The sequence below is a fragment of the Hyaena hyaena genome, unplaced genomic scaffold, assembly GCF_003009895.1.
Source record: "Hyaena hyaena isolate Hyena2069 unplaced genomic scaffold, ASM300989v1 scaffold_207, whole genome shotgun sequence".
In the NCBI taxonomy this organism is placed as follows: domain Eukaryota; kingdom Metazoa; phylum Chordata; class Mammalia; order Carnivora; family Hyaenidae; genus Hyaena; species Hyaena hyaena.
In genome coordinates this window covers 925931-951620 of record NW_024080836.1, presented here as the reverse complement: position 1 = coordinate 951620, position 25690 = coordinate 925931, and the positions used below count along the sequence as shown (strand labels likewise).

The 25690-nt window shown below is 37.1% G+C and overlaps 1 protein-coding gene and 1 pseudogene across 1 annotated transcript in view; both read right to left on the bottom strand.

The window, feature by feature from the left end:
* SLC38A11 (solute carrier family 38 member 11) overlaps positions 1-25333 on the bottom strand; it is a 51561-nt gene extending 26228 nt beyond the window's left edge. Inside the window, exons 1-6 of the mRNA XM_039242004.1 lie at positions 25239-25333; positions 23387-23461; positions 15365-15499; positions 14115-14180; positions 10112-10218; positions 7636-7715 (exon numbers count right to left, since the gene is read on the bottom strand). Coding sequence (XP_039097935.1) covers positions 7636-7715; positions 10112-10218; positions 14115-14180; positions 15365-15499; positions 23387-23447 — 449 coding nt within the window. The 5' untranslated portion in view covers positions 23448-23461; positions 25239-25333. The remainder of the gene's footprint in view (positions 1-7635; positions 7716-10111; positions 10219-14114; positions 14181-15364; positions 15500-23386; positions 23462-25238) is intronic.
* LOC120238324 lies at positions 16742-19491 on the bottom strand (annotated as a pseudogene).
* Positions 25334-25690: the final 357 nt, after the last annotated feature.

Here is a 25690-nt window from a genome sequence, read left to right as displayed (position 1 = left end):
AATAAATAAAACATTAAAAAAAAAAAAAAAGAAACCTTTTGTATGTGTGGAGGGAGATGGGGATGTGGAGGGGAATGGAGGTGTGGAGGGGATGGGATGGGGACATAAATTCATTTTGCAAAATTATTTCAGTTTGGATTCATGGATTCAGACATTTCATCCTATTTTGAAAGGCAAGCTCCACCCTATCTTCACAACAGCTGAGTAGTAATGATGCAAAGCAGCAGAAAGCAGATCCTATCAAATATATCTCTAGTCTTCACAGACTTATGAAAACAAGCTTCAAGGGATTGCTTCTGATCCTGAGCACATCAGACCTCTGATCGAGAGGATCAAACATCATACCTTTTCTGGTACCTGCCCAAACTCTTTCAGCAACACATAGGCACATCCTAGATCATACAATCTCGGCAGGGTCTGCGTTTTTGTTAAGAGATCCTTACATATTAACCTCGTCCAGACACATTTGAGAGTTAAGTGCTCCGGCAGGCACACAAACAAAGGCTCCACATTTCTTGTCACACCACGAGCTGACATAGGCAGGTCTGCCCAATCCCCCAGCATGGGCATCAGCTGACAGCTCTCTGCCACCTCCTTGCTCCCAGCCTACATTTCTTCTGATTCTCTAGACACTTGTGGTTTATGTGAACACATAAAGCTGTTCAGGAAAGTTCTTGGGAATCACTCTAAACATCAAAGCTGATCCTTTTTAAAAACCAAATTTTACACAAAGCTAATCTTGAATTAAAATTTACATAAAACAGGGGCACCTGGGTGGCTCAGTATGTTGAGCATTTGACTTCGGCTCAGGTCATGATCTCATGGCTCGTGGGTTCGAGCCCCATGTTGGGCTCTGTGATGACAGCTAGCTCAGAGCCTGGAGCCTGCTTCGGATTCTGTGTCTCCCTCTCTCTCTGACCCTCCCCTGCTCATGCTGTCTCTGTCTCTAAGAAATAAGTAAAAAAAAAAAAAAAAAAAAAAAAAAAAATTACATAAAACATGATGATTTCTTTTGCCAAAATATAATTTTGGTTTTTTTATATGGATCATATAAAAGTTTGCACAACTTGATACCATTAACGTCAAATACTTCTTGGTTTCCATTTGGGACACCAAACCACTTTTGATTCTCATTTTGTTACCTACTTACTTCTTCTTTCCCACTATTGGCTCCAATTCCTCTGTGAACCCTTTAAAAAGTTGGTGTTAACTGTTTTTGTGAGTTGGGATTGAAGGGGCAGAGAGTGGGTCGGAGGGGACAGACTTAACTTTTGAGTTAAATGAAAAGTTGTTAGAATTATGAGTGCTGTTTTTGTTCTCTACTGTGTTTTTCGCAAAATATTATTAAATTAAAATATGTGAGTTTATATTAAAATAAAAGTAATTTCAGATGTGAGCTTCAGATAATTATTTTCTAGTGGGTTCCACCTGGGTTATGCCATTCATCACGTTACACACTGTTCCCGTACAATCTTCGCCATACCAGACTCTCCCTAAACTCAATTTGCATTTCCAAAACACCAAATGACTTCTGCTCCTTGATCTTCTTTTCCACTTCAAGAGCTACTCAAAATCAAGATATTAAAATATTAAACATTTACTATTATTTTCCTAGACCTGCTTCATCTCTTAGTTAACAACTTAAAAGAAATAAGGGTCCTTCCTCTGTGCTTCTGTAGCACCATATTCATAATTCTATGACATAGTCTACTGAGGTAATCTTTTATGTATTTATCTCCCCCACCTCACTCCTAAATGAGTTATATGAGACCTGCAGAAAGGAACTGTGCTATATTGATCTTCACAGACCCAGATCCTGAAAAACTGACTGACCCAGTAAGCAAATGCTTACTGACTGAACTGACTCTCCCATTTTCTCCTTTTGGTGGTGAGTTCTGGGCCATCTCACAGTCTGGCTGTCCAAGCTGGACACCCTAACATCAATCTCCTCTTCTTCACACAAAGCCAGACTTTAGCTTATACTGTTCAGTTGTCTCTTGCCTGGATGCTTGCTACAGATAGACTCCTTCTGAGTCTTTGTACCTCTAATCTATAGTCATCTCTGCCGTAAGATTAGCCCATTGATATGGAGACTTGCTCTCCTGCTGAAGAACCTCTAACACCCCATCAGCTAAAGAACACATTCAGATTTCTTAGCACTACACATGAAGCTTTCCTTCCCTGTTGGTCTCTGCCAACCTGTCTACGGTCATTTATTTGCATAGCCTCGCCATACTCTCAGCTCAGAATCACCAAAGTCTAGTTACTTCCTAAACACAGAGGCTACATAGATGGGAAAATAGGGGTCAGTGGATTAGGATCTCCTGGGGGACTTGGTTCCATCTTGTGGCTTGACCTATAACATGCTCAATAAATCCCATTGTAAAAAAAAAAAGTATTTGTTAGGAGTTCTTACTGTCTCAAGCTACTGTTTTGTCATGTTACTTTCATTCATTGATAGTCTTAAATAAACAAAAAGAGGCGGGTACGTATTTGCCCAATTCACTTCCCTACTATTCACCTGCATTTTACTTCTCTCTAAACTGATGTCGACCCATATCATTTGACTGATATTCCTAATGGTTACCAGTAACCTCCTGTCATCTGAGGTGGACATCCGTAGCTTCTATCACACAGTGGCTTCCCCCTCTTCTCCTGGCATCATTGCCGTGACTTCCTTTGGGACCACCTTTTCCTCTACTCTCAGTCCATGTGCTTTAGTGGGACTGACCCCATCCTTAGCATCCAGGGTAGGCATGTAACATAAACATGAGCAAGTTAACACAGGCTATGCTGATAGAGTTTGGGATCATCAGGAGTCCCCATTAGAGCCAGTCAGAACTAACAGTGGAAGTAAGGTTGGAGGTAACCTAAAAGAGAAACTTCATTCTCTTTTCATGGGCTGGGACTTGAATGGATGTAGGCTGGTTCTGCTACTGCCATCTTGTCACAATGAGGAGACAGCCTTTCGGAAACTGGAGCCAAAACAGGAAGCAAAGCCAAGCCAGACACAGAGAAACTGTCTGATTTCATTGATTAAACTGCTAAATATAATCAAATCAAATAACAGGAATACTTCTGAATTCTGTAGTTATATGACACAATAAATTTGCTTTTGCTTCAAGCAGTTAGGGTTCTACAGTTGCTGTCATTTGCAACAAAAAGGGCAATAATTTAATCATAAAAATCAATGGCTAGTATTTGACAGAACTAATCATTCCCATTTTCAAATATGCACTATTCCTCTGTCTTTACCCATTTTTCTAATCCTCCCTTTAATCCCCTCTAGGTCCTCTTTACGTATAGCATCAAATTATAGAATTTTAGGGTTAGAATGGATCAGGGGTAAAGAAACGAATATGTATTGAGATCCTTGAGGAAGACACATTTCATATGCATAAAAGCCTGTTGAAAGTATGGACATGCTTTTTGGAATTATGTTTGGAACACCACTCTAATGATTAAACTGCTATGAAAGAGATGTCATATGAAGAGAAAATGGTTGTAAATTTGGACTGTGTGCTATCATTTCCATTCTGAATGTAAAGAATGGAATATTAATGAGGCACAAAATGAAGGTTTTCGTAGTAATAATGCCTCCAATGGTAGTTTGAAAAAAAAAAAAAAAGAAGACCTGTCATTGCATTTTGATACTAGCACACTTTCTAGAAAGGAATTAAATTGCCTTGCCTCCTCAGTTTTTAGAAAGCAAAAGGTTAGAAAATACAATAAAAATGAACATTATTTCCAAAGGGAACTGAAAGTCATTGGACTATAAGATATTTGAAATCATATCAAAAAGCAGAATTTATGGTCTTATGAGTTATGGAAAAGGAAATTGAATTGTGTGTTTTATTTTTAAAACACAACGACTAAAAAGGTGTTTCCATAGTAACAAGGTCAATACCGGTAGCCATTACAGACCTTCCTCTTTTCTGATAGTGGGTTTTAAGATCTTTTCCAAACCATTTTAAAAGCCCTATGAAAAAGTACAGCTTTTCTGATCATTCTTCTGAACCAAAAATGAGGAAAAACACACATGGAGTATTGAGTTTCTCATGTTTTATGGATTATAAGCATTCATGGTTGTCATATTGTCAGAAGGAAGCCTGCCTGACTAGCTATTATGCCAGCCCTCGAACATGGGATTTGATTAGCCTGATTGTAAATCTGGACAAACAGAAGTTGTTTGAAGTAGTATTCAAACAGAAATAAAAGGCACCACAATATTAAAAAAAAACTTTTTTAACATTTAAATATTTAAAGAGTTGAGTAAATAATCCCTGTTATTAGAAGAATTGCAAAGGCTCCGATGAAGCATGATATCACCACTACAGGAAGGTTAGAAAGATACAGACCACATTTTGTTTACAACAGAAATAAATAGCTCTTTGGCCATGAAATCAATTCATTTAGTGCCACCAGGAAACGGCCTCTCCTTCCTCTTTCCTTTGTATCAAGATACACTTGCCCATGTGATAGTCATTTGTGCTGCCTTATCTTCCCTAATAACTGCGAGCCCCTTGAGAGTAGAGATACTTTTTCTTTGTATTCACAGTAGTATCTCATATATGTTTTGCATTTTAAAAGTAACTAAAACATAAGTGGAGAATGAATTGTGAAACAGAATGGCACAACAGTGCCTAAAATAATACAAAATCTATGGTGTATGGTGTATTTTTAGAAATGATAGTCCGTAAAAATGTATACTCACGATTTAAGTCTCTTTAAACCAAGAGGCTCTAGATCCTTGCTCACAGACTCAAAACTGTTAAATAAAGAATTGTTTCCTAGACCAATTCCCTCAGAGTCTCTGCTGGGGCGCTGGCATCAGTATTTTTGACAACTACTCAGATAAACCTAAAGCGATGCTTTGGGTTGAAAATCATTGCTTTAAACTGTCCTCTTGAGGCTCAATTAATGATTAATTTACCTTCAACTTTTAGCTAATTGGTTTTTTTCCTCAATATTGCCTCGTAGTACTATGTTTGCCAAATCTATAAGACCCCCTTTTTTTCTGAGAGAGAGAGAGAGAGAGAGAGGGAGAGAGAGAGAGAGAGATAACAGATGCACCAGCAAGCAGGGGAGAGGGGAAGAGGGAGAGAGAGAATCTTAAGCAGACTCAAAGTTCAGCGCAGTCTCATGCAGGGCTCAGTCCTGCGACCCTGGGATCATGCATGACCTGAGGTGAAATCAAGAGTCTGACACTCAACTGACTTAGCAACCCAGGCAACACTATCAGGTCTTTTATTATAACCTAAAAATTTATTCTCTAGAGTCACCTTTCATAATAAAAGCTCCAATTTAAAGAGTTCTGTTTTACAGAATTAAAAGTGGTAACCAGCAATTATCTATTGTATTGTGTTCAAAATACTTATTAGCTTTTTGTTGCTTAAAATTCAGTTTTTGAAAAGCAGAGATGAATACAGTACAATACAGTAATACTAATAAATGTCAATAGAATTTAATATATGCACTTGTGCTTTTATGCTTATCTTTCTCGGGCCTGGAATACCTTTTACACTTTTATCTATCTGAAAAAATTCAGACTTATCTTTCAAAACACCAGATCATATTCTTCTTCCTCCAGGAAGCCCTTCTTGATTCAGACAAACTATTACGTCCTCTTTTCTTTGGCACTGCTACTGTGTTTATGCTTGTATTTTGCACTTCTCCTACTGTACTGCCATTTCTTTTTATTTTTCTTCTTTTGTTTTTCAATAAGTCCATTTTCACTACTTGATTGTGAACAACTTGTAACAGGTGCTGACTTATGCCTCTCTGCTCTTTTACTCTCCGGGTGTGGCAAAATAGCTAGAAACAGGCACTCAATAAGTGTTAACTAAATAAAAGGATGAAGGTCCACATTGAAGTGAACCGGGTGCATTTCAAAACCACTATTGCTGAGGACTAAATTGTGTCTCCTTCAAAAATTTATATATCCCATGTGATGGTATCTGGACACAGGGACTTTGGAAGATAATTAGGCTTAGAGCAAGTCATGAGGGCAGGGCTTTCTTGATGGGATTAGTGTCCTTATAAAGAGATACCAGAGAGCTTGCTGTCTCTCTCCCTCTCTGCCCTGTGAAGATGCAGCAGGAAAGCAGTGATCTCTCACCAAAACCTGACCATACTGGCAGCTTCTAGAACTATGAGAAAATAAATTTCTGTTGTTTAATTTTGTTCTGGCACCCAGAGCTAAAACAACTATGAACTGGGATTAGGTTATTTGATGAGAATATTAATATAAACATAATCAATATTTATGCTTTTAAATTTTATTTATTTTTTATTTCAACATAGTTAATGTTGATTGATTTTAGTTTTAAAAAAATTTTTTATAGTTAATTTTAGTTTTAAGACACAGACAGAGCATGAGCAGGGGAGGGGCAGAGAGAGAGAAGGATACACAGAATCTGAAACAGGCTCCAGGCTCTGAGCTGCCAGCATAGAACCCGACGCGGGGCTCGAACCCACGAGCCGTGAGATCATGACCTGAGCTGAAGTCGGATGCTTAACCAACTGAGCCACCCAGGAGCCCCTAAATTTTAATCCTTTAAAAAGTATGTGTTTTTATCTCAAAGTAAAGACTGTATCAAATGCAATTAGAATAGATATTTTGTAATTTCTCCCAAAAATTAGAGGCATAAGTTTTGGTATTTCCCTGGTAGACTAGGTTGAAAGTGATGTGATCTTTCAGAATAAGTAATCAATAGGAAAGAATAAGTTATCATGGGGACATGTTATCAAACATAGTTATTTATCAGGATTCCTTTTTTTCCCCTCACAGGTTATATTCATTAAGGACCCAGTACGTTCTGTTTACTGTGCTAGACACTGTCTTGTGTTAATTTTGTCTTCAGGCCAATTTAAGCTTATTTCATTCCAGCATTCTCCTGGGACTCTGGATAATAAACTCCCCAATCCTTACCTGGAGAATCTATTCTATAATCAAGGCACAAAAATGGCATAGTTTGAATCGGCAGTATCCATACTTTGTTTTGTAGATAAGTAATACTTTTAAAATTTTGGGAACTGATACAAAGTTATCAACATTTTATTTGGCCAAATAATAACATTCAAAACAAATGAATGCCATAATCAGCAATTAACATCAGTTCCCAAGTGACAAAGGATTTTAACACAAATTCATTAAAGGATATAATCTTAGTAGAGAATAGGAGGTGGTTTTCAAAGTAATTACATTTCCTCTAATGGAGAAAATATCTACTATATTCTTTATTCTTCTCATCTCAGCCTATATTGGTGAAACTTCATTAAGAACAAATTCCTCTCTGGGATAGATAAAAAGTTCCTGTCATTTACATGTTTTCTCCTGAGTGTTCTACTTCATTCCTATTTCTCACTATTCAAAATCCCTTCCTTATTCTAATTATTAGGATTGTCCATTAACATAAAAAGTAAACTCAGTTTAATTTCATCAGCCATGCAGGGTCCAAATGAAAAATGCCTGTTTACTTAGATGTAATTATTTTCTCTCATTTTCTCAAATACTAAAGATAAATGATGCTTCCGTGCCATGATTACTTTATACTTCAGTATTTATAATATGTCATATAAATATCTATTGAAGGCTATAAATTAAAAACTAACCAAGATAGCAATAAAACTTACACGTATGGACCCAGTGAGACTACCCTTGCGATTACAATTCCAAGAATCAGGGTTGTTAAAACTGTAGAAAGAAAAGAGATCTGCAAAAGAAAATGTAAAGATATTGTCAGTTAGAAAGAAATATTATTATATTGAAAATATTAGGTGTTTCTCTTTTTACTTGAGTAAACATATATACAGTTTTTGTTTATGCAATCCTGTAGTAATTTATTCTTATAGACTGGTGTTGATAATCTCAGGCATGTAACTTTTTATCAGATCACAGTATTATTTTTTCCCCCCAAAAGGGTGACAATTATCATTTATGAGTACTCTAATCTTGCAATATGGCTTTAAGTTTTTTAGTGACTTACTGTATAGAATACAAAACTGGTGATTTTCGTTCATGAAAGTGAAAGGGAAGTTGTTTTCTTTTTTTCTTCAGGTCCTATTTTGGTGTTGACTTGTTCTTTTTTACTACCCATAATTGCTTCTTTTGCTTCTGTCTTTACCTTACCCTCTCCCTTTCAACATAGGACCTCCCCCCTCCCCACACACATACTCACCTAAACATATTTTGGGGATTCCCCTCCCTTTTCCTTTCTACTATCTTTTGTATTTCGTTTTGCCCTTTGGTCTGTTTCTAAAGTCCTTGCTTTTTCCCCTCTCTTCTGTCACTATTTCAACTGGTTAAAATATAAACTGTTCTGTGTGCATATGTATCCTGTGCATTCATGATTAGATCTGTGTTTCTGCCCTTAATTTTTTAATGGATAAGCACATTTTAGACTTCTTTCTCTAACAAAAGGAACACAATATGAAATTTATTTTATTTCATTTGACTGTCATTAATCTTGTTTCCTGAGTTGCTAGTTTTTAATTAGTAAGAAGGTTCTATTATGAGTCCTCTGATCTATTGAGGAACAGGAATTCTAAGTAACATTCCCAGGGTCACACAGCTAGAATATGGTGAGGGAGAATTCAAATGCAAACAACTTGACTACAGATCAGGGCTCTGAACTCCTCTGATTTGCTTACTGGGAGATTTATTTAGACATTTCAATATGAAGCTTTTAAAGGGCATTTAGGCGAAAATGTCCAGGTATTAATAATATGATAGAATATTAGCTTTCTTTTCATGAATGCCTGGCTTTCTGCTCTCAGAAAATAACATGTCTACAACATAGGAAGTGGAAAACTGTTCAGCCATTTCAAATAATTTACAAAAAAACCTCTTGTTTATTTCTGGAAGTCTGTTAGGGAATGAAGGTAGAGTGGTAAGGATACTTTGGAATATCATCTCTACTTTCAGTTCTATCTGGAAGGACCATAGCTAACAGGACCTATAACAGGATCCTTACAGAAGGACCCATGGCTATGGATCCACATGAAACATCACAGTGAAAAGTAAAATTCACTCAACTGTTGAACGTTTCAAATTAGAACATAAAAATATATAAATAAGTCTCTTTAAAAACAATTCATCAGAATGCTTGGCAAACTATAGCTATAACACCAATAATATTTTGCATAACATACAAACACACCTTGAGAGTAATGAAATAAAAATACTAGTAGGTAAAGGCTAACCCATACAGATGAGCATATATGGTGAGATGAATAATAATTTGTTTGGTTTCACTAGAAATAAATCATCATTTCTCTTTCAGAATAAGAATCATACACAATGGCCAAATTCTCATGAATCAACGCACTGACATTTAAATCACTGAATAAAACACATTGTAGTTTACTAAAAAAATTTTGAGCCAATGAAGTGATTCATCCTTACTTCTTAAACTTAGTCTAACTTTTTAAATTTTTAAAAATGTTTTATTTATTTCTGAGCGAGAGACAGCATGAGCAGGGGAGAGTCAGAGAGAGAGCTCAGAGGCTCCAGGCTCTGAGCTGGCAGTCAGCACAGAGCCCAACAAGGGGCTCAAACCCAGGAGCCGTAAGATCATGACCTGAGCCGAAGTTGGACGTTTAACTGACTGAGCCACCCAGGCACCCCTAGTCTAACTTTTTAAATTGTTTCAACTACTATCTATAAAAATGATAGAACATTTCTTCAGTATATTAGACTTGTGTAAGTATAATTCTTTTTATTTTCTAAATTGAAAGTTGCTAAGTATCTACCTTAAAAAAGGGGAAAAGAAAGGACATATTTATTTCACACTCATCAACTATTTAACCATTAGTTCCCATAAATAATATAAAAATTCAAGCACAGATTTTTCTAGTATAATTATAAGTAAACTAAAAGAAACTAAGATAAATACTCTAAGAACTCGGCCATATAGAACAAAGTTTGACAAAATTAGTGCAGGTAACAAAGTACATATCTGCACTTTAAAAAAATTTTTTAAATATAATTTATTGTCAAACTGGCTAACATACAGTGTGTACAGTGTGCTCTTGGTTTTGGGGTAGATTCTCAGGGTTCATCGCTTACGTACAACAACTAGTCTACACCTTTTAAAAATGTAAAAGTTACCTTTCCAAGCTTTGCTATATCGCGATACAAGGACAAAGGTAGAGTAAAGGCAGCCGTGGAAAGCACAATAATGAAGTGGCGACCAATAAACAAGTTGGCAGGGTCAACTAAAACACAATAAATATTATAAAGTCTTTATAGGTATGAGTAACACACCATTGATACAAGTAAGCAGCCAAATACTTAACTGCAGAAATAAATCACATTAAATGTTACCTAAATGACAAAGATTTCAAGTAAATAAATCCCATAAAATCATGTAAAAATAGAAATAATTCATATAAATACAAAATAACTTAAGATGAATCTGTATTTCAAATAATCTTGTTGAAAATTTTTTAATATTTATTTATTGTTGAGAGAGATAGAGGGTGGGGAGTAGGGTGGCAGAAAAAGAGGGAGACAGAATCTGAAGCAGACTCAAGGTTCTGAGCTGTGAGCACAAAGCCTGGTGCGGGGCTTGAACTCATGAGCCATGAGATCATGACCTGAGCTAAAGTTAGACACTCAACCAACTGAGCCACCCAGGAACCCCTAGTTCAAATAATCTTATAATATTTTTCACTCAAATCATTTTAGTAGCCTTCTAATCAGTTTTCTTGCTCTACCCTTTGTCCCCTTAGAGTATACTTTTAACCCAGAAAGTATAGAGATCCTTCCCAAAGGTTAAACATATTATGTCACTCCTGGACCAAAACTCCCTAATGGCAAATCCGTTCAATAGGAAGTAAGCTACATGAGGACAGGGCATGTTCTGGGGGTTTTTCTTTTTTTTAGTTTCTGTACTCTAGGCAGACATGAACAGTAAAACTTAAAATTTCAAAACTCAAGCTTTGGTAAAATCTTCTATTTCTGTAGTTTTGTTGAGAAGCAGTGGTATCCCTGAAGAAAAACAGACAGAAACAACTTGTGGTGTGAAGTCCTTGGGAAGCTTGTAGACACCAGTATACACTGCAGACTCCTAGCTATCATAATGAATAAATAATTGTGTGTGTGGGGGGGCGGGTGGTGGTGGAAGTGCATGTGTGTCTATCATCAAATACAAGTAAAAATTGTAAACATAAAATAAAACATATTTGCAAGGATTTATATAATTTTAAAGCTGTGCTAAACATAGTGTTAACTTCAGGAGCTATACATCTATTCCAAGGAAGACACCACTGGTTGCATATTTGAGTTCATATTGAACTTCTTCAGAAATCCTATCATTAGGATTTTGAAATGTCCTTAGTGGTACCAAGTCTTTGTTCATTCATTTCTGCAAAGACTAGAGTCTATAGAATAAGTGAGTGAAAAAAAAGCTATTCCTGGGAAAAGTGAGACTCATTTTCTAAAATTCTCATATGGCTAAAAAACTAACTTATAGAGAAGTTCCCAGATACAATCTCAGAGTGGTATAAATGTGACACAGACAAACACACACACATACATGCCCTAATAAAAAATAATTAGGAATATTTGTTTAAGTCAGACATAACTAAATAATTATCATAAAGTTGTGAATCAAAACACTAAAACAGGAAGTTCAAGTTCCTCAAACCCTGAGCTCAACTATTTACATATTTCTGGGGAACATAATTTGAATTAAATTATTTGCATATCTGTTTCTGTTTACCTTTTCAAATTATTTGCTCTATAATATATGTGGTAGAAAGTATAAGTTCTTTTTACTAGGAAATTTTAAGTTCTAAAAAAACACTGGAATAGGATCCTATGAATAGCAGTGACAAACCTAGTAACAAAGGCTCTCATTACCATACAGGACATTTTTTTAATAAGGATCTAATGATGAGATCTATTATTTATAATGATCTTCTAACAACAATACACCTGAATAAGCATTTTAAGTGTTTAAGCTATAGTAAGATTTTTTAAGTCTATTTATTTTGAGAGAGAGAGAGCATGAGCAAGGGAGGGGCAGAGAGAGAGGGAGAGAGAATCCCTAGCAGGCTCTGCGCTGTCAGCGTGGAGACCAACATGGGGCTTATCCCGGCAACCATGAGATCATGATCTGAGCCAAAATCAAGAGTCAGATGTTTAACTGACTGAGCCACCCAGGCACCCCTAAACTATAGTTAAGATTCTTAAGAAATTTCAAAATCATCTAAACGTACAACTTCTTATACCAAAGTTTCTTACCACCTTGACTTCTATCAAGAACCAAGGCTTTGATTATCTGAGAAAAGTAGAAGCAATTCCCACTTGCCAGTCAAAGACATTGGTGATATATTTCAGGGGAATAACTATAGCCTTGCTAATGATTTTATCTACTTCTAAAAGTATTTTGGCATGTTACACTTTATAAGATATACAAACAAGGCATACATTGTAAAATATTCCGTTCAACAATGATAAGTAAATTGTGATAAGAATAAAGTGTGTTCTGGGGCACCTGGGTGGCTCAGTCGGCTGAGCACCAGACTTCAGCTCAGGTCATGATCTCACGGTTCATGGGTTCGAGCTCTGTGTTTGACTCTGTGCTGACAGCTCAGAGCCTGGAGCCTGCGTTGATTTCTTTGTCTCCCTCTCTCTCTCTGTTCCTCCCTGCTTGCACTCTATCTCTCTCAAAAATACATAAGCATTTAAAAAAAAAAAAAGAATAAAGTGTGTTCTTTGCTATATGGCATATTTTTTAAAAGTCATTTTTGATTATTAAAATTTAATAACTAGGGAGGGGGCTTCAAAGGGAACTTTAGCTTTGTATAAGGTGTTTTATTTATATGAGGACTATATATTCATACATTATTTATAACTAAAAAACAATTAAAATGTGATCAAAATGTTCCTTTTGGGGAAAGCTAACTTAATTTTGGTCTATCTCATTGTACAGCAGATACTATACAAGAGAATACTGAACTGCCATCAAAGCAATTAGGATATCTATAATTTGATATAAAAATGTATCCTTAATATACTACTAAGAGAAAAAGCACATTATACAATGAGCTGTATAATATTATCTTATTCATGTGAATATCTGAAGTCATACATATTCTTAAAACTCTGGAAGTATATGTTTAAAAGGAAGAAAGGGAGAAAGGAAGGGAGAAAGTTGTTGGAAGAATTGTCCCTACCTGGTTTTCCCCAAAGAAAGAAATTATGAGTATGTTCTATCTCCTCTATTTTGTCTGTCTGTATTTTCTATTATTTCCTAGTAAATATATATTTGTCACATAAGAAAATAAAGTGATAAAAAGATTTATCTAAATTAATACATGCTCCTTTGAAAACATGAAACATAACAAAGGAAATGAAAAAATCCTCACGAATCCCACAATTAAAAGATAATCACAGTTTACATGTGAATAGATTTTTTCTTGTTTTTTTCCCCTTAGTTCTTTATGAAAACAGAAAGTTTACATAATTAGGTCACATTTTATATGTGGCATTATATTCTTTCCATTTTTCTTTAGCATTGTATCTACTCACATGATCTCAGTTTATGAAAATGTGATTTGTAGGTTGGGGGCTAGAACAGAAGCTGCTGGTAAGTAAGTAACAGTACGTGAAAAATGTTACTACAGAGAGTTGGTGATATGCAGCATAAGATTTTTCTTTAAATGTTTATTTATTTACTTTGGAGAGGGAGAGAGAGCACAATCATGGGAGGGGCAGAGAGAGAAAAGGAAACACAGAATCTGAAGCAGGCTCTAGGCCGTGAGCTGTCAGCACAGGGCCCAATGCCAGACCTGAACCCATGAACTGTGAGATCATGACCCGAGCCAAAGCTGGACACTTAATGGACTGAGCCACACAGGCGCCCCAGCGTAAGATTTTAAAAATACAAAGTATTCTAAGTATATGAATAGTAATGATATCCTTTAAACAGTGAAATAAGAATGAAACTATCTATAAAGGTAGATTAATACTTAAGCATCAGAATGCATCATGGATATTGCCAGCTATTTGAAGTCACCCAACTCTTCCACATGCAAATATTTTGCTTATAAATTATTATGAACCATATTAACTGAATAATACGTAAATAAATATATTGACTCACCTCCTGGGATTCTTTGGAAAACTTTACTCAAAGTATCTCCAGTTATTATGTTGTAACTTATCATAGCTAAAAACATAATTAAAATAATACAGTTACTGATAAGCCGTCACATATTTCATCTTGAATATTTTAATTTTTCTGCATTAAACACCTTTTTCCTAAGTTATTTAAATTCCAGTTAGTTGATGTACAGTGTAATATTAGTTTCAGGTATAGAATTTAGTGATTCATCATTTATATACGACACTAGGCACCCATCACCACAAGTGCCTTCTTTAATACCCATCACCGATTTTGAAAGTAATCAGTTATTCCTAAATATTGGCATAATCCTACTTCTTTCAAATATATATTGTGATTACAAATATGTACAACTTCAAAAAATAACTAGATAACAGATTTATGGGAGAATATAAATTGATATTACAAAAACATTTTCACCTTACGAATTGATTCTTTTCCAGACAGAACACCTTTAAATAATAGTGAGTTTTGGTAGTCATTTAAAATGTGATTTGTTACTGAAGTTCAGTTTCCAAACATGTTTTCTGGAACACATTGCTCAAAGAGAGGAACAATCATATAATAGAAAATTGTGAAGACACCCAAATTCCTGCTCATTTGAAAAAGTAAGATTTGGGGGAAATAATCATCTTAGCCTTCTGTGGAGACATAAGGAACTACTGGTCTGAACAATAGCTTCTATATTACTGATTTTAAAAAAGAAGTCAATTCAACCATTGGTAAATGTTCACAATGCACCTAAGAAGTGCTAAGTGACATGTTCACCATTATGGCACAAATTTTAAACCGCATGTTGGTCTTGTCTGTACATGGCTTTCACAAACCCTTAGGCTTTCAAAAAACACATTTCAGCTTTAGAAGAAATCTTATTTCACCTATTCACTTTTTAAAAATTCTTTTGTTAAATGGTTATTGATTTTTGAAAGAGGGGGAGAGGCACAGAGTGAGGGGGGCAAAGGATCTGAAGCAGGCTCTATGCTGACAGCAGAGAGCCTGACATGGGGCTCGAACTCATGAACCACAGGGCTTGAATTCATGAACCGTGAGATCATGACCTGAGTTGAAGCTGGACACTTAACTGATTGAGCCAGGTCTCCCTCATCTATTCACTTTTAATCTACTATTAAAGCGACCTTCTTCAGAAATAGTTGCATGTTTATGAAATACTTCCAATATTCATTGTCACCTTACCTATAAGGACATACCTATAAAAGGATACAACTTACCTATAAAAGGATACAAAAACTGAAGAACAGAGAGGATGAGATATCCCGGAAAGCCAAAGGTTTTATTGACCAAAGACTGGTAAGTGTCTGTTCCAGAGAGGGCCCCTCCTTTTATCAATAAAACAAGGGAAAAGTCTGTGGCAAAAATAGCAATTAAACAAATCTCAGATTATATTTATTACAAAAAGGTTTTTTTTTTAACATTTTGTCTTCAAGACTTCAAAGAAAGTCTTTGAAGAGCTTAATTTAATGCTACAGTAGATTGGCATGGCAAGGCTCACTTTTTTCTCATAAAACATTACCTTTCATGAAACAGCACTATTTCCAGTCATATATTTTTCAATTGAGATGCAAATACACTTAACATATCTGAGCAATGAATTGGACAGATGAGACTATGCAGACTAGAGACAAAGCATCCATTTTCCATTTCACTTTTCTAACCTAACCAATGTAACGACTATTAACAGGATGCAGCCCCACTGTCCAAGCAACAGAATGTAAGTAATCAAATATTTCATAGACATTCAATGTGTGAAAACCAAGAATGAAAAATGATGCAAGCATGCAGGAAAAAAATAGATTGAGGAGAATCAGATCATTTGTTTTATTATGGTAACTTTATTTTATAATTTAAACTGGTAACTTTATTTTATAGTTATTATGGTTAAGACAGAACTCCAAGAATTATTTTTTGTAATTTATAGTTTAAAGATTGAATTCCCAATTTAGAGTTGGAATTGAAGATACAAATGTATAGAAACTATATAATTAAAAGTTAATCTCTCTTGTCTTTTTTCTCCCACTGAAATCAATGTTTATTGAACACTAAGTGAACGACACTGCAGTTGTATTGGGGACACAGCTATGCACAGAGGGTGATTCTTGCTTTTTCTCTTCTCTGGCTCATGCTTCCATCACAGGTGATTTTTTTCTTTATGCAATTTGGAAATGCTTTAAAATACAAAGAAGACAGAAATCACTGCAATATGCTTTCCACCTTGAATCACTGCAATATGCTCCAACATCCTTGAATCTTCTTTCAACAAGTTCACCAATGAATTCCAAGTTGATAAACCTAACTGACATGTGCTAAATCTTAACCTATTATTTCAGTAGCAATTTTTTCTTTTAATATTTAATGTTTATTTATTTTGAGAGAAAGAGAGAGACCAAGCACGAGTTGGGTGAGGCAGAGAGAAAGGGAGCCATAGAATCTGAAGCAGGCTCCAAGCTCTGAGGCGTCAGGACAGAGCGGGACACAGGTCTCAAACTCATGAACTGTGATATCATAAGCTGACCTAAGGTTAGACACTTAACTGAGCCACCCAGGTGTCCCAGCAATTTTTTTCTGTTTACCATTTTCCTCTTCCTCAATCATCCTCTCTTGGCCTTTGTGACCTCATTTTCTTTTGGATTTTTTTTTTTTTGAACAGAACAATAAACATGACCAAAGATAGGAAGGAGGGAGATGTATTTGACTTTTTGAGCTTTGATTTTCCTCAGGTCAAACTCTAGCTCCTTGTCCCCTAGCACATAGCCACCTGCTCCACCACACTGGTCCCGTCTTGAAGCCACGCATGCAAGAAGCTTGCCCTGCTGGAACCGCACCTTCAGAAGACTGCTGATTTGGGCATTCTTTTTCTTTACATCATATTTCTTCTGAATGTTCTTTGATTGTTTTATGTTTAAAATCTTCCTCCTCAGGTGTCGGTTGGCCCCCTTGGTGCAGCACATGGGCAGCGCATAGTGGGACTCGTACCACTGTCGGTAGTGTGTGCTGTCAAGGGGCACGATACAGGCATTCACCAGGGCTTTGGTGCAGACCAGTTGGTGGTTGGATGCATTATAGACAAATCAGTAATTCTTGTTTTGCATGTACAACACTCGGAGCCTCAGAAGAAGTTTCCCACAGCCAGCCTCAAGGCACAGTATTACCTTCGTGAGCGCGGACTGTGTGTATGTGGCAGGGCCAGTCTTAGGGTTTGCAGCGGACATCCCAGCTAATACTTGAGCTTCCTGTAGGGCTTCCTCTTGCCCCCCATCTTCTGGCGCTTGTGCCACTTGTCCCCAGTGATGCCCACTGCTGTCAGTACTAGCTGCAAAAGAGCGTACTTCCTCCTACCTTTTGACCAATCATATGGGTAGTTTGTTTTTTGTTTCTTTGTTATTGTTTTCCCAGTTTCTCATACTCTGTTTAAAACCTGGATTCTTGAGACTTCTTTCTCACTCCTCAAAATGTTCTACTGTGATCTTATTCATGTCTGTGGCCTTAGTTTTCCTACAGATGTTATTAATCACCATTATTGTATCTCCAAACCAGTCCCCCTTTCTATATATAGCTGTCTAAAAAATATTTTACCTTGGACATCTCATAGGCATCTTTTTTAAAAAATTTTATTTATTTTTTATTTCTGAGAGAGAGAGAGAGACACACACACAAGATGAACAGGGGAGGGCCAGAGAGAGAGGGAGACACAGAATCTGAAGCAGGCTCCAGGCTCTGGGCTAGCTGTCAGCACAGAGCCAGACATGGGGCTTGAACCCACTAACCGTGAGATCATGACCTGAGCCGAAGTCGTCCGCTTAACCAACTGAGCCATCCAGGCGCCCCGGCATCTTTTTTGTTTTAAATGTCCAAATACTAATTTATAGATTTGTTCTGGAACTTGCTTCTCCATCCATATTTCTCCAAATTGTTAACAATAACAACAGAAATTTGAGAATCACTGTAGACTTCTCATTACCCATTACCTGCTACGTTCTTTTGGTCTTCAAGTCCATTAACTACTGCATTCTACATTATTCAACAGTATCCCTCATTTCTCATCTCTAATCTGCTTTATTTGAGGGCGTAGGCTTTTATCATTTCTTGCCTTGATTACTGCAAAAACTCCTCTAATAGTTTGCCCATCCAACAACCTGGCCCCTCTTCAAGATAGTTTTGACATGCCTTCTCTTCCAAGATTTTTTTGACATCCCTCCTCTACCAGATGGATCTGACCACAGCATAAATCTGATGATGTTTTCTGCTTAAAATCCTCCAGGGGAATCCTCTAATGCTTTTGGATGAAAAAATTCTTTTCATGAGGGAGAAAAAGTTACATATTAGCTGTGTGATCTTGGGTGAAAGATTTGATTTTCTTGAGTCTCTGCTGTAAAGTAAGACACAATACACCAGACCTTGAAGAGTCTGTGAGAATTATGATATTTAAACATCTACCACAATGACTAGCATGCTCTACAAGCTAAATGAATGAGAACTTGTGCAACTTTTGGTTATTTTCTATAGGTTGAATGTGATGGTGGAAAAAAAGCTCTGTATTTGGAGTCTGATAACAATGATAACAACCACAAAGATACTAGCAAATTCTTTCACAGCACTTCTTTCCATTCCAGACTTTTTCCTAAGTGCTTTACGCATATTAACTTGTTTAACCCTCACAACAACTCTAAGTAGGTGCAATTATTGCCCACCCCACTGTAACAGATGAAAAAAAATGAGCCACAGAAGGTTGAGCAAACTGCTGAACTTCACAGGGTTAGAAAGGAAGAGTCAGGACTCAGATCTTGGTAGTTTGGCTTCAGAATCCATGCACATGGTCAAAGTTAAAATTTGAGGTCTATAACTGCTAACCTTGGGCAAGGCTTTTAACCTACCAAAGGCTCAATTTCCTTCTCTAGAAGAGTAGAATATATTCCCTGAAGTAGAATATTTACTTGCGAAGGATTAGAAAAGTGGCTGTATTATGTTTAGCATCAAGCTAGTCCTCACGAAGCAGGAATGATGATCATTACATGGGTGCCCTCATAAACGCCTCTGCAAACCTCTCACTTCATCTCTCTCCACTTCGAACATCAACCCTATACTTTAGCCAGATGGAATCACTTACACAGTTTCCTCTGGCACTTCCACATTTCCATCTGCTTAGAGGACCCTTCCATTTTCTTTGCTCACTCATAAACAGTCAGTGGAGGTGTCTCTTCATTCCCAAAATATGCCTGCTCCTTTGAGACTCCTTTTTATTATGGCTTTTTTCATAAAGTATTATAACTCTGTTTCTGTCTGCCAGACACAACACTGTGAGCTTCATACAGGCAGGAATAATGTTCTTCATTGCTATCATGGCAGCAGTTGTCACTAAATATTTGTTGAATTAATTAATATAACAGGATTGCTAGATGTCTATGTAACCGATTGAAATCCAATGTAACTGGCCTAAAGACTATATTTAAAAATATTCTACAAGCACAAAAGACATAGCAATTAATTATATTGCCTTCGTTTGAAACCAGGAAAAGCTTCACAGAGGAGCTGAGGAAGCCTTGGAGGATATACAGGGTTTCACCAGGTAGAGAAGAAAAAGAATGTCAAGCAGGGAGACTATCCATTGGAAGGCAGCATGAGAGCACATTCTGCAGAGAATGGACTAGTCCAGAATGGCTAAAACATAACTTCCAAAAATGGCAAGGTTTGTGATGATGTGAAAGAGACATTAGATTAGCTGGAGATGAAACTAAAAATTCAGATTGTGGCAGAGCTATGAAGGAATCTGAATGCAGTAATTTTTTTTTCTGTTGTCATTATGCAGCCTTGGAATGTCTTGACTGGGGAAATAGAAGAGACCAGGCTGAGGTTTTATAGAGGTAATTCTGCAGCAATATGGAAGACTGATCAGGAAAAGGCATGAACACTCAACGGCAACTGATTGACCAAGGAAGAGAATGAATGAGGACCTCAGTAACAGAGAGGGGGTAATGTTTCATAGATGTTGTGAAGTTTCGGTGAAGAACTGTATGCTTGGGATGAGAATGCTGAGTTTTATCAAAGTTCAAAATATATTGCTAAAAGTTAACAATTTGCTAAGAATTTAGTCAATAAAAAATGTGTTTATCTACCTGTAAAATACAAATTATAAATTATATCTTAAAAGCTTTGGGAATCTTAAGTATCAATCACCATAACATTGTGATCTCACTTTAAATATACTGCATGCAAATTTTAGATAAACCCATGAATGAGTCTGTTACCCAATATAAAAATTTTCTTTTACGTCAGCATGTATGTCTGTAAAATAAATATTATTACACTCTAATCAACAAATATAAAAATCTTAAAGCAAATTAAAATAAAATGTTTAAGTATTTACAATTTGTTCTTATTCCCCAACATTTCACAAACATAAAAACAGAAGAACTACTTGCTAAGCTGGATATATCTCATTAGAGGACTTGAAAAGACAAAAGAAAAATTATAGAGAAAAACAGTTGTGTAATTAGTGTTAATTTGTTTTTTTAATTTATTTATTTTAAGTTTATTTATTTTTGAGAGAGAGAGAGAGAGGGAGAACAAGTGGGGAAGGGGCAGAGATAGAGGGAGACACAGAATCTGAAGCGGGCTCCAGGCTCTCAGCTGTCAGCACAGAGACCGATGTGGGGCTCGAACCCACAAACTGCGACATTATGACCTGAGCTGAAGTCGGATGCTTAACTGACTGAGCCACCCAGGGGCCCCTACAGTGTCAATTTAAAGAAAAATTCATTATTATACCTACTTGTAGATTGTACTCTTTAAGGCATAATTAAGAAACAAAATGAATCACAGTCTATACATTTTTTTTGCTTTTGTGTGGTCATCCTTTATTCATCAGGGTTATTTAAATATTTTGATCATGCAACTGAATGAACAAGAGTAATTTCTAATGATTAATAACTTTGAAATAAATGCTTCGCAAAGGGCTGTTCACAGTCATTGCTACCAGTTTAAGCATGGCATTGGGTGAGAAAGTTATTCACATTATGATTTATTTATGTATAATGAGATTTGGCTTGGGTAAACTGTTAATTCTCCTCAAGTATTTAATTCTTAGGTGATATATATCTTTTAATTTTTTCTATCTACTGGCTTACAATGTGTGTAAATGTTTACAGTGCACTTAAATAATCCATGGTTATTATGCCTGGGTGGAAATTAATGGTCAGTGCTGACTGACTGGGAAACAGGAAATTAAAAACGACAAGGGTAATCCTTGAATGGGATTTTTTAGTGTGATGAATGTTCTCATGAATAGAATGCAATTTTTAAACACAGCAACTCTGAATAAGCACTACGTTATGGGTCCCATGTTACTAAGTTATGAGTCTGAAGCAACAAAAAACTACTTGCTGAAATATGCCACCATTTCGTCCTCGGAGCAGGGCCAGAGCTACAAGAACGACTTTAACGCCGAGTACAGCGAGTACCGCGACCTGCATGCGCGCATCGAGCAGATCACGCGGCGCTTCACGCAGCTGGACGCCCAGCTCCGGCAGCTGTCCCAGGGCTCTGAGGAGTACGAGACTACTCGTGGGCAGATTTTGCAGGAATATCGAAAAATCAAAAAGACCAACACCAACTACAGCCAGGAGAAGCACCGCTGCGAGTACCTGCACAGCAAGCTGGCGCACATCAAGAGGCACATTGCCAAGTACGACCAGCGGCAGCTGCAGGCCTGGCCGTAGCCTGAGGCCACGGCCCGGGGTCCAGGCCAGCTCCCCAAGCCACCGGGCCAACCCTCCTGGATGGTGGGGGAGTGTGGGGGGCTGGGGGGGGGCGGGGGAGCTCCAGAGCGGAAAAAAAGAGATTTATTTAAACAAATAAACACGAGGAAGACACGTTAAAAAAAAAAAAAAAAAGCTCAAAGCTCAAAGCAGCTTGGGTTTGGGGAGAGCAGGTGGTGAGAAGGAAGCAGGGAGGAAAGCAGCCCCGTGCTCCTGCAGCTCTGACTGTGGTATCTACCGCATGCATTACTCTCTCTTCCTCAGCCTGAGTGAAAAAACAGCAGACTTCAAGGCTGGTCTCAGAAACCTGAGATTTTGTGAGAGGATGGCATCTTGGTTAGGGTCTCCAGAAGCAGAGCTGCCTCAGAGATTCTTGGGCACGGGATTTGAGGGACTGCTCTCAAGAGAAGGGGAGGGACAGCATAGGGAAGGGGAAACGGCTCAGCCAGGGCGTGGTCGCAGGTGAAGCCTAGCTGGAGCCCAGCCCTGTGGTGGAGGCCCTCTGGAGCTACACCTGCAACACACACTGGTCTCTCCTGGGGGCCAGGAGGTCAGCTTTTGTGTTCCTACCAGTCAGTCATTGGCTGAAGGCTGCGGGGAGATGGTGGCTGGGCCTCGTCACCTCATGGGAAGGTGGCGCCATGGAGAGCCAGGCCAACTGAAGAAACAGCTGGTGTTCTGCATTCCCTCGTAAAAGGCATCCAAGTGACCGCGCACAGCAGGCACCATGCCAACAACCGCTGCAGGTGGTATCTGTTTTTGATCACTGCCTCTTTCATAGCGATCCTAAGGTAGAGGAAGGCCCCTGTGGTTGTCATGAGGTGAGTTGGGGGGGCGGGGTGGAAAATGGGCAGGGATGAGAAAAACGGGAGGAGGTGAGTATGCGTTGTAAAGCCTGCACTCAGAAGAATGGCAAAATGTGAGTGTGAATGAAGATGTTACGTGAAAAGGGGGAAGCAGCAGAGAAGTGGTAATAGAAGCACCTATTGCTGCCCTCTAAGACAGTGGTAGGCAGGGAGATTGGGCAGGCAGGGGTAAGGTGGGGAGGGGGTGGTGAACACCCCAAAAGGTGCTTGTTGAGCACCAAGTCTTTCAGTCTTACCTGTACAAAAATAGCTAGAAAATATTGCTCATTCACGTGCATCTGCTTAAGGTGTTTGTGGGAGAGGAAGGCCTGATGTCTACACTTTCAGAGCAGTCTCTCCCAGTCTTACCAGCCTTTAAAATGATGTCCCCATCTACCGCTCTCTGCATAAGGTGAAAAAAGGCACATGAAAAGGATTTAGGCCTGGTAATATATAATGCTTTTCTAATCTGTTCAGAGGATTAGTAGGCAAAGTAAATCTCTTCAGACATAAATGTCTAAATTCTTTAGGATTATTTGATGCACTTCTTAATTAGGAAATTCAATTATTGTGTGTGTGTGTGTGTGTGTGTGTAATCATCATTGCACAACTTAAATTGCAAGAAAAACGATTTTACCTGTAACGTATGAAACCCAGAATAAAAGCAATATTCCCAGAGGAAAGCCAGCTTGCTTCATTGAATAAGGTAATCCTGGAAAAATATAAAATGCCCCACACATCACATTAATAAAACATACAGAAATTTAGAACTTTCCCCCCAAATCCTGTATGTAACAAGCTCAGTAAAGTGACATATTTATAGGATATGGTTGTAAACAGTGCATAAGGCTACTCAAATTAAATGTTAGTATCTTAATACTATTTCAGAATAAAATGCAAGTTTAGGGCACGTCAAGAGAGCAAATTTATGAGGTGATGGAATAAGAATAAGAAAGCAGCAAATAAAAAAACAGATGACTGTTCACACAAATAATGTTCACTTCAGGGTGAGGGGAATATGACCTTGAATACGTGGAAAGTAATGACCTAAGGCTTTCCTTACGTGCTACCTGGGAACGCAGAGAAGGTAACAAGGGTACAGAAGGACTATGGGATATGAGGACAGACTGATGGCAGAATCAAAATGGGTAACCATGTAGGAAAAGGAGAGAAAAATGAGAAGGCAAAAATATTTTCTATAAAGCTGAAGGGTAATATAAAAGTATGATTTTGGGGGGAAATGATCAATTTTAGATTATGGGCAATAACTATTTGAGATAAAGTGTATTTAAAATATTTCCATCAAGAATTTCTTTTCTCTGAAAAATTTTTTTCTTTAAAAAATCTGCTGTGCATCATTAAGAGGCTCTTTTCAACGTTGCTGACATAAATCAGCTTAAAGTGTTCACATCAGGAATTAACTCTGGAATTCTGCCGGGCCGAGCTGCCCACACCTCTCTGGTTCATGGGAGCAGAATTTCAAACAAATCTTTGCCCCTACTTGATTATTTTGCCTCATGTACCTCTACTCTATGTATCATCAAAAAGAATTGTCTATATATGGAAACGAGTAAAGCCAAGAGACACATCAGCTTGCAACAGGTGAAAAAAGTAACTCAATCCAGATAAAGGTTCAATGATGACCATAACTTAAAGGTCAAAACTTTACAGGAAAAAGTAGTCTCAAAGAATTTTGTAGAATTTTGTTTTGTCCTTGCTTTTTCTTAAATTGGATGTTTTTAAAGAACAAATAGAATAATAAGCACTGAAAAAATAATTGCCTTAATTACTATAATACAACACACTTAATTTTGTCGGAATTTTCCCCTTTCTTCAAATTGGGAAAATATGAGCTGCTCATTTCTTTTAATTCTGATTATTTGGCTCCTTTGTTAAAAAAATCTATGTATTTTCATTTAAGCAATATCTATTATTGATTAAAGGATACTTAAAATTAAGATATAAGTTTGTACTTTAAAATTAACATTATATAGAGAGGCAATGACATACTGTATGATTTAATTATTCACAAAATTATTATGTTTTCACATCAAACTTATGTACCTCTGATATCTCGAAATATCTGGAGACTTACATTCTAGAAGGTTACAGAAAGGTGGTTCAAGTAATGGTGAACACTTCAGGAAGATGGAAAGAGATTATTGCGTAGCATTATCAATTGACCATTCAGCCGTAAAAATAAATTCAGCAGACTGCATATGCAGCTCCACCTTTATCTACCACATGTGAAAGATGCTTTCAAATGAGGAAAGAGTGTGAACACAACCTCTTCTTCAGCATAAAAGTGCACATTGTTACACTGGAAAAAAGTAGGGGATTTCTTGGGAAAAAATTTTTATGGGGGAAAAAAATTACTAATTGTATTAATATTTTTCCTTAAAAATAATCAATGAATACTATCAATAGATTAAGAGTCTTAAATTCTGTCTTTTCACTGAAATTTGAGAACAAAATAAAACAACACTTACCTATTATGCCAGATCCTATAATCGAGTTGACAACATTAAAAACAGCTGTGGACTGACGACACGTTTTCCCTTTGTGCTGATGTTCAGAAACGAGGGTTTCTCTGTCATCTACATTGCTCTATTTTAATATATAAAATGGCAATGAAGTATTTACTAGGTCAAAATATTAGAAAAGTGTCAGATAAACATGCCACGTAGGATACTAACACATTAGTAGTAATAATTAGTAATTTCATTGACGATAAGAAAATGATTAGCAAAATAATAAAATAATAATAATAAAGAGCAACAATAACAGCTAGAAACAGAGAAACAGATTCCATCTTTAAACGTCCCAATTACATCTGCATCAAGTTCACGGACTGCTGCATGGAATCTCAAAATACAGGCTCAGTTAGGAGCCAATGATGCGATTTCGTGAGACTAAAGGGGTATATTGAAAAGTGCCTGCC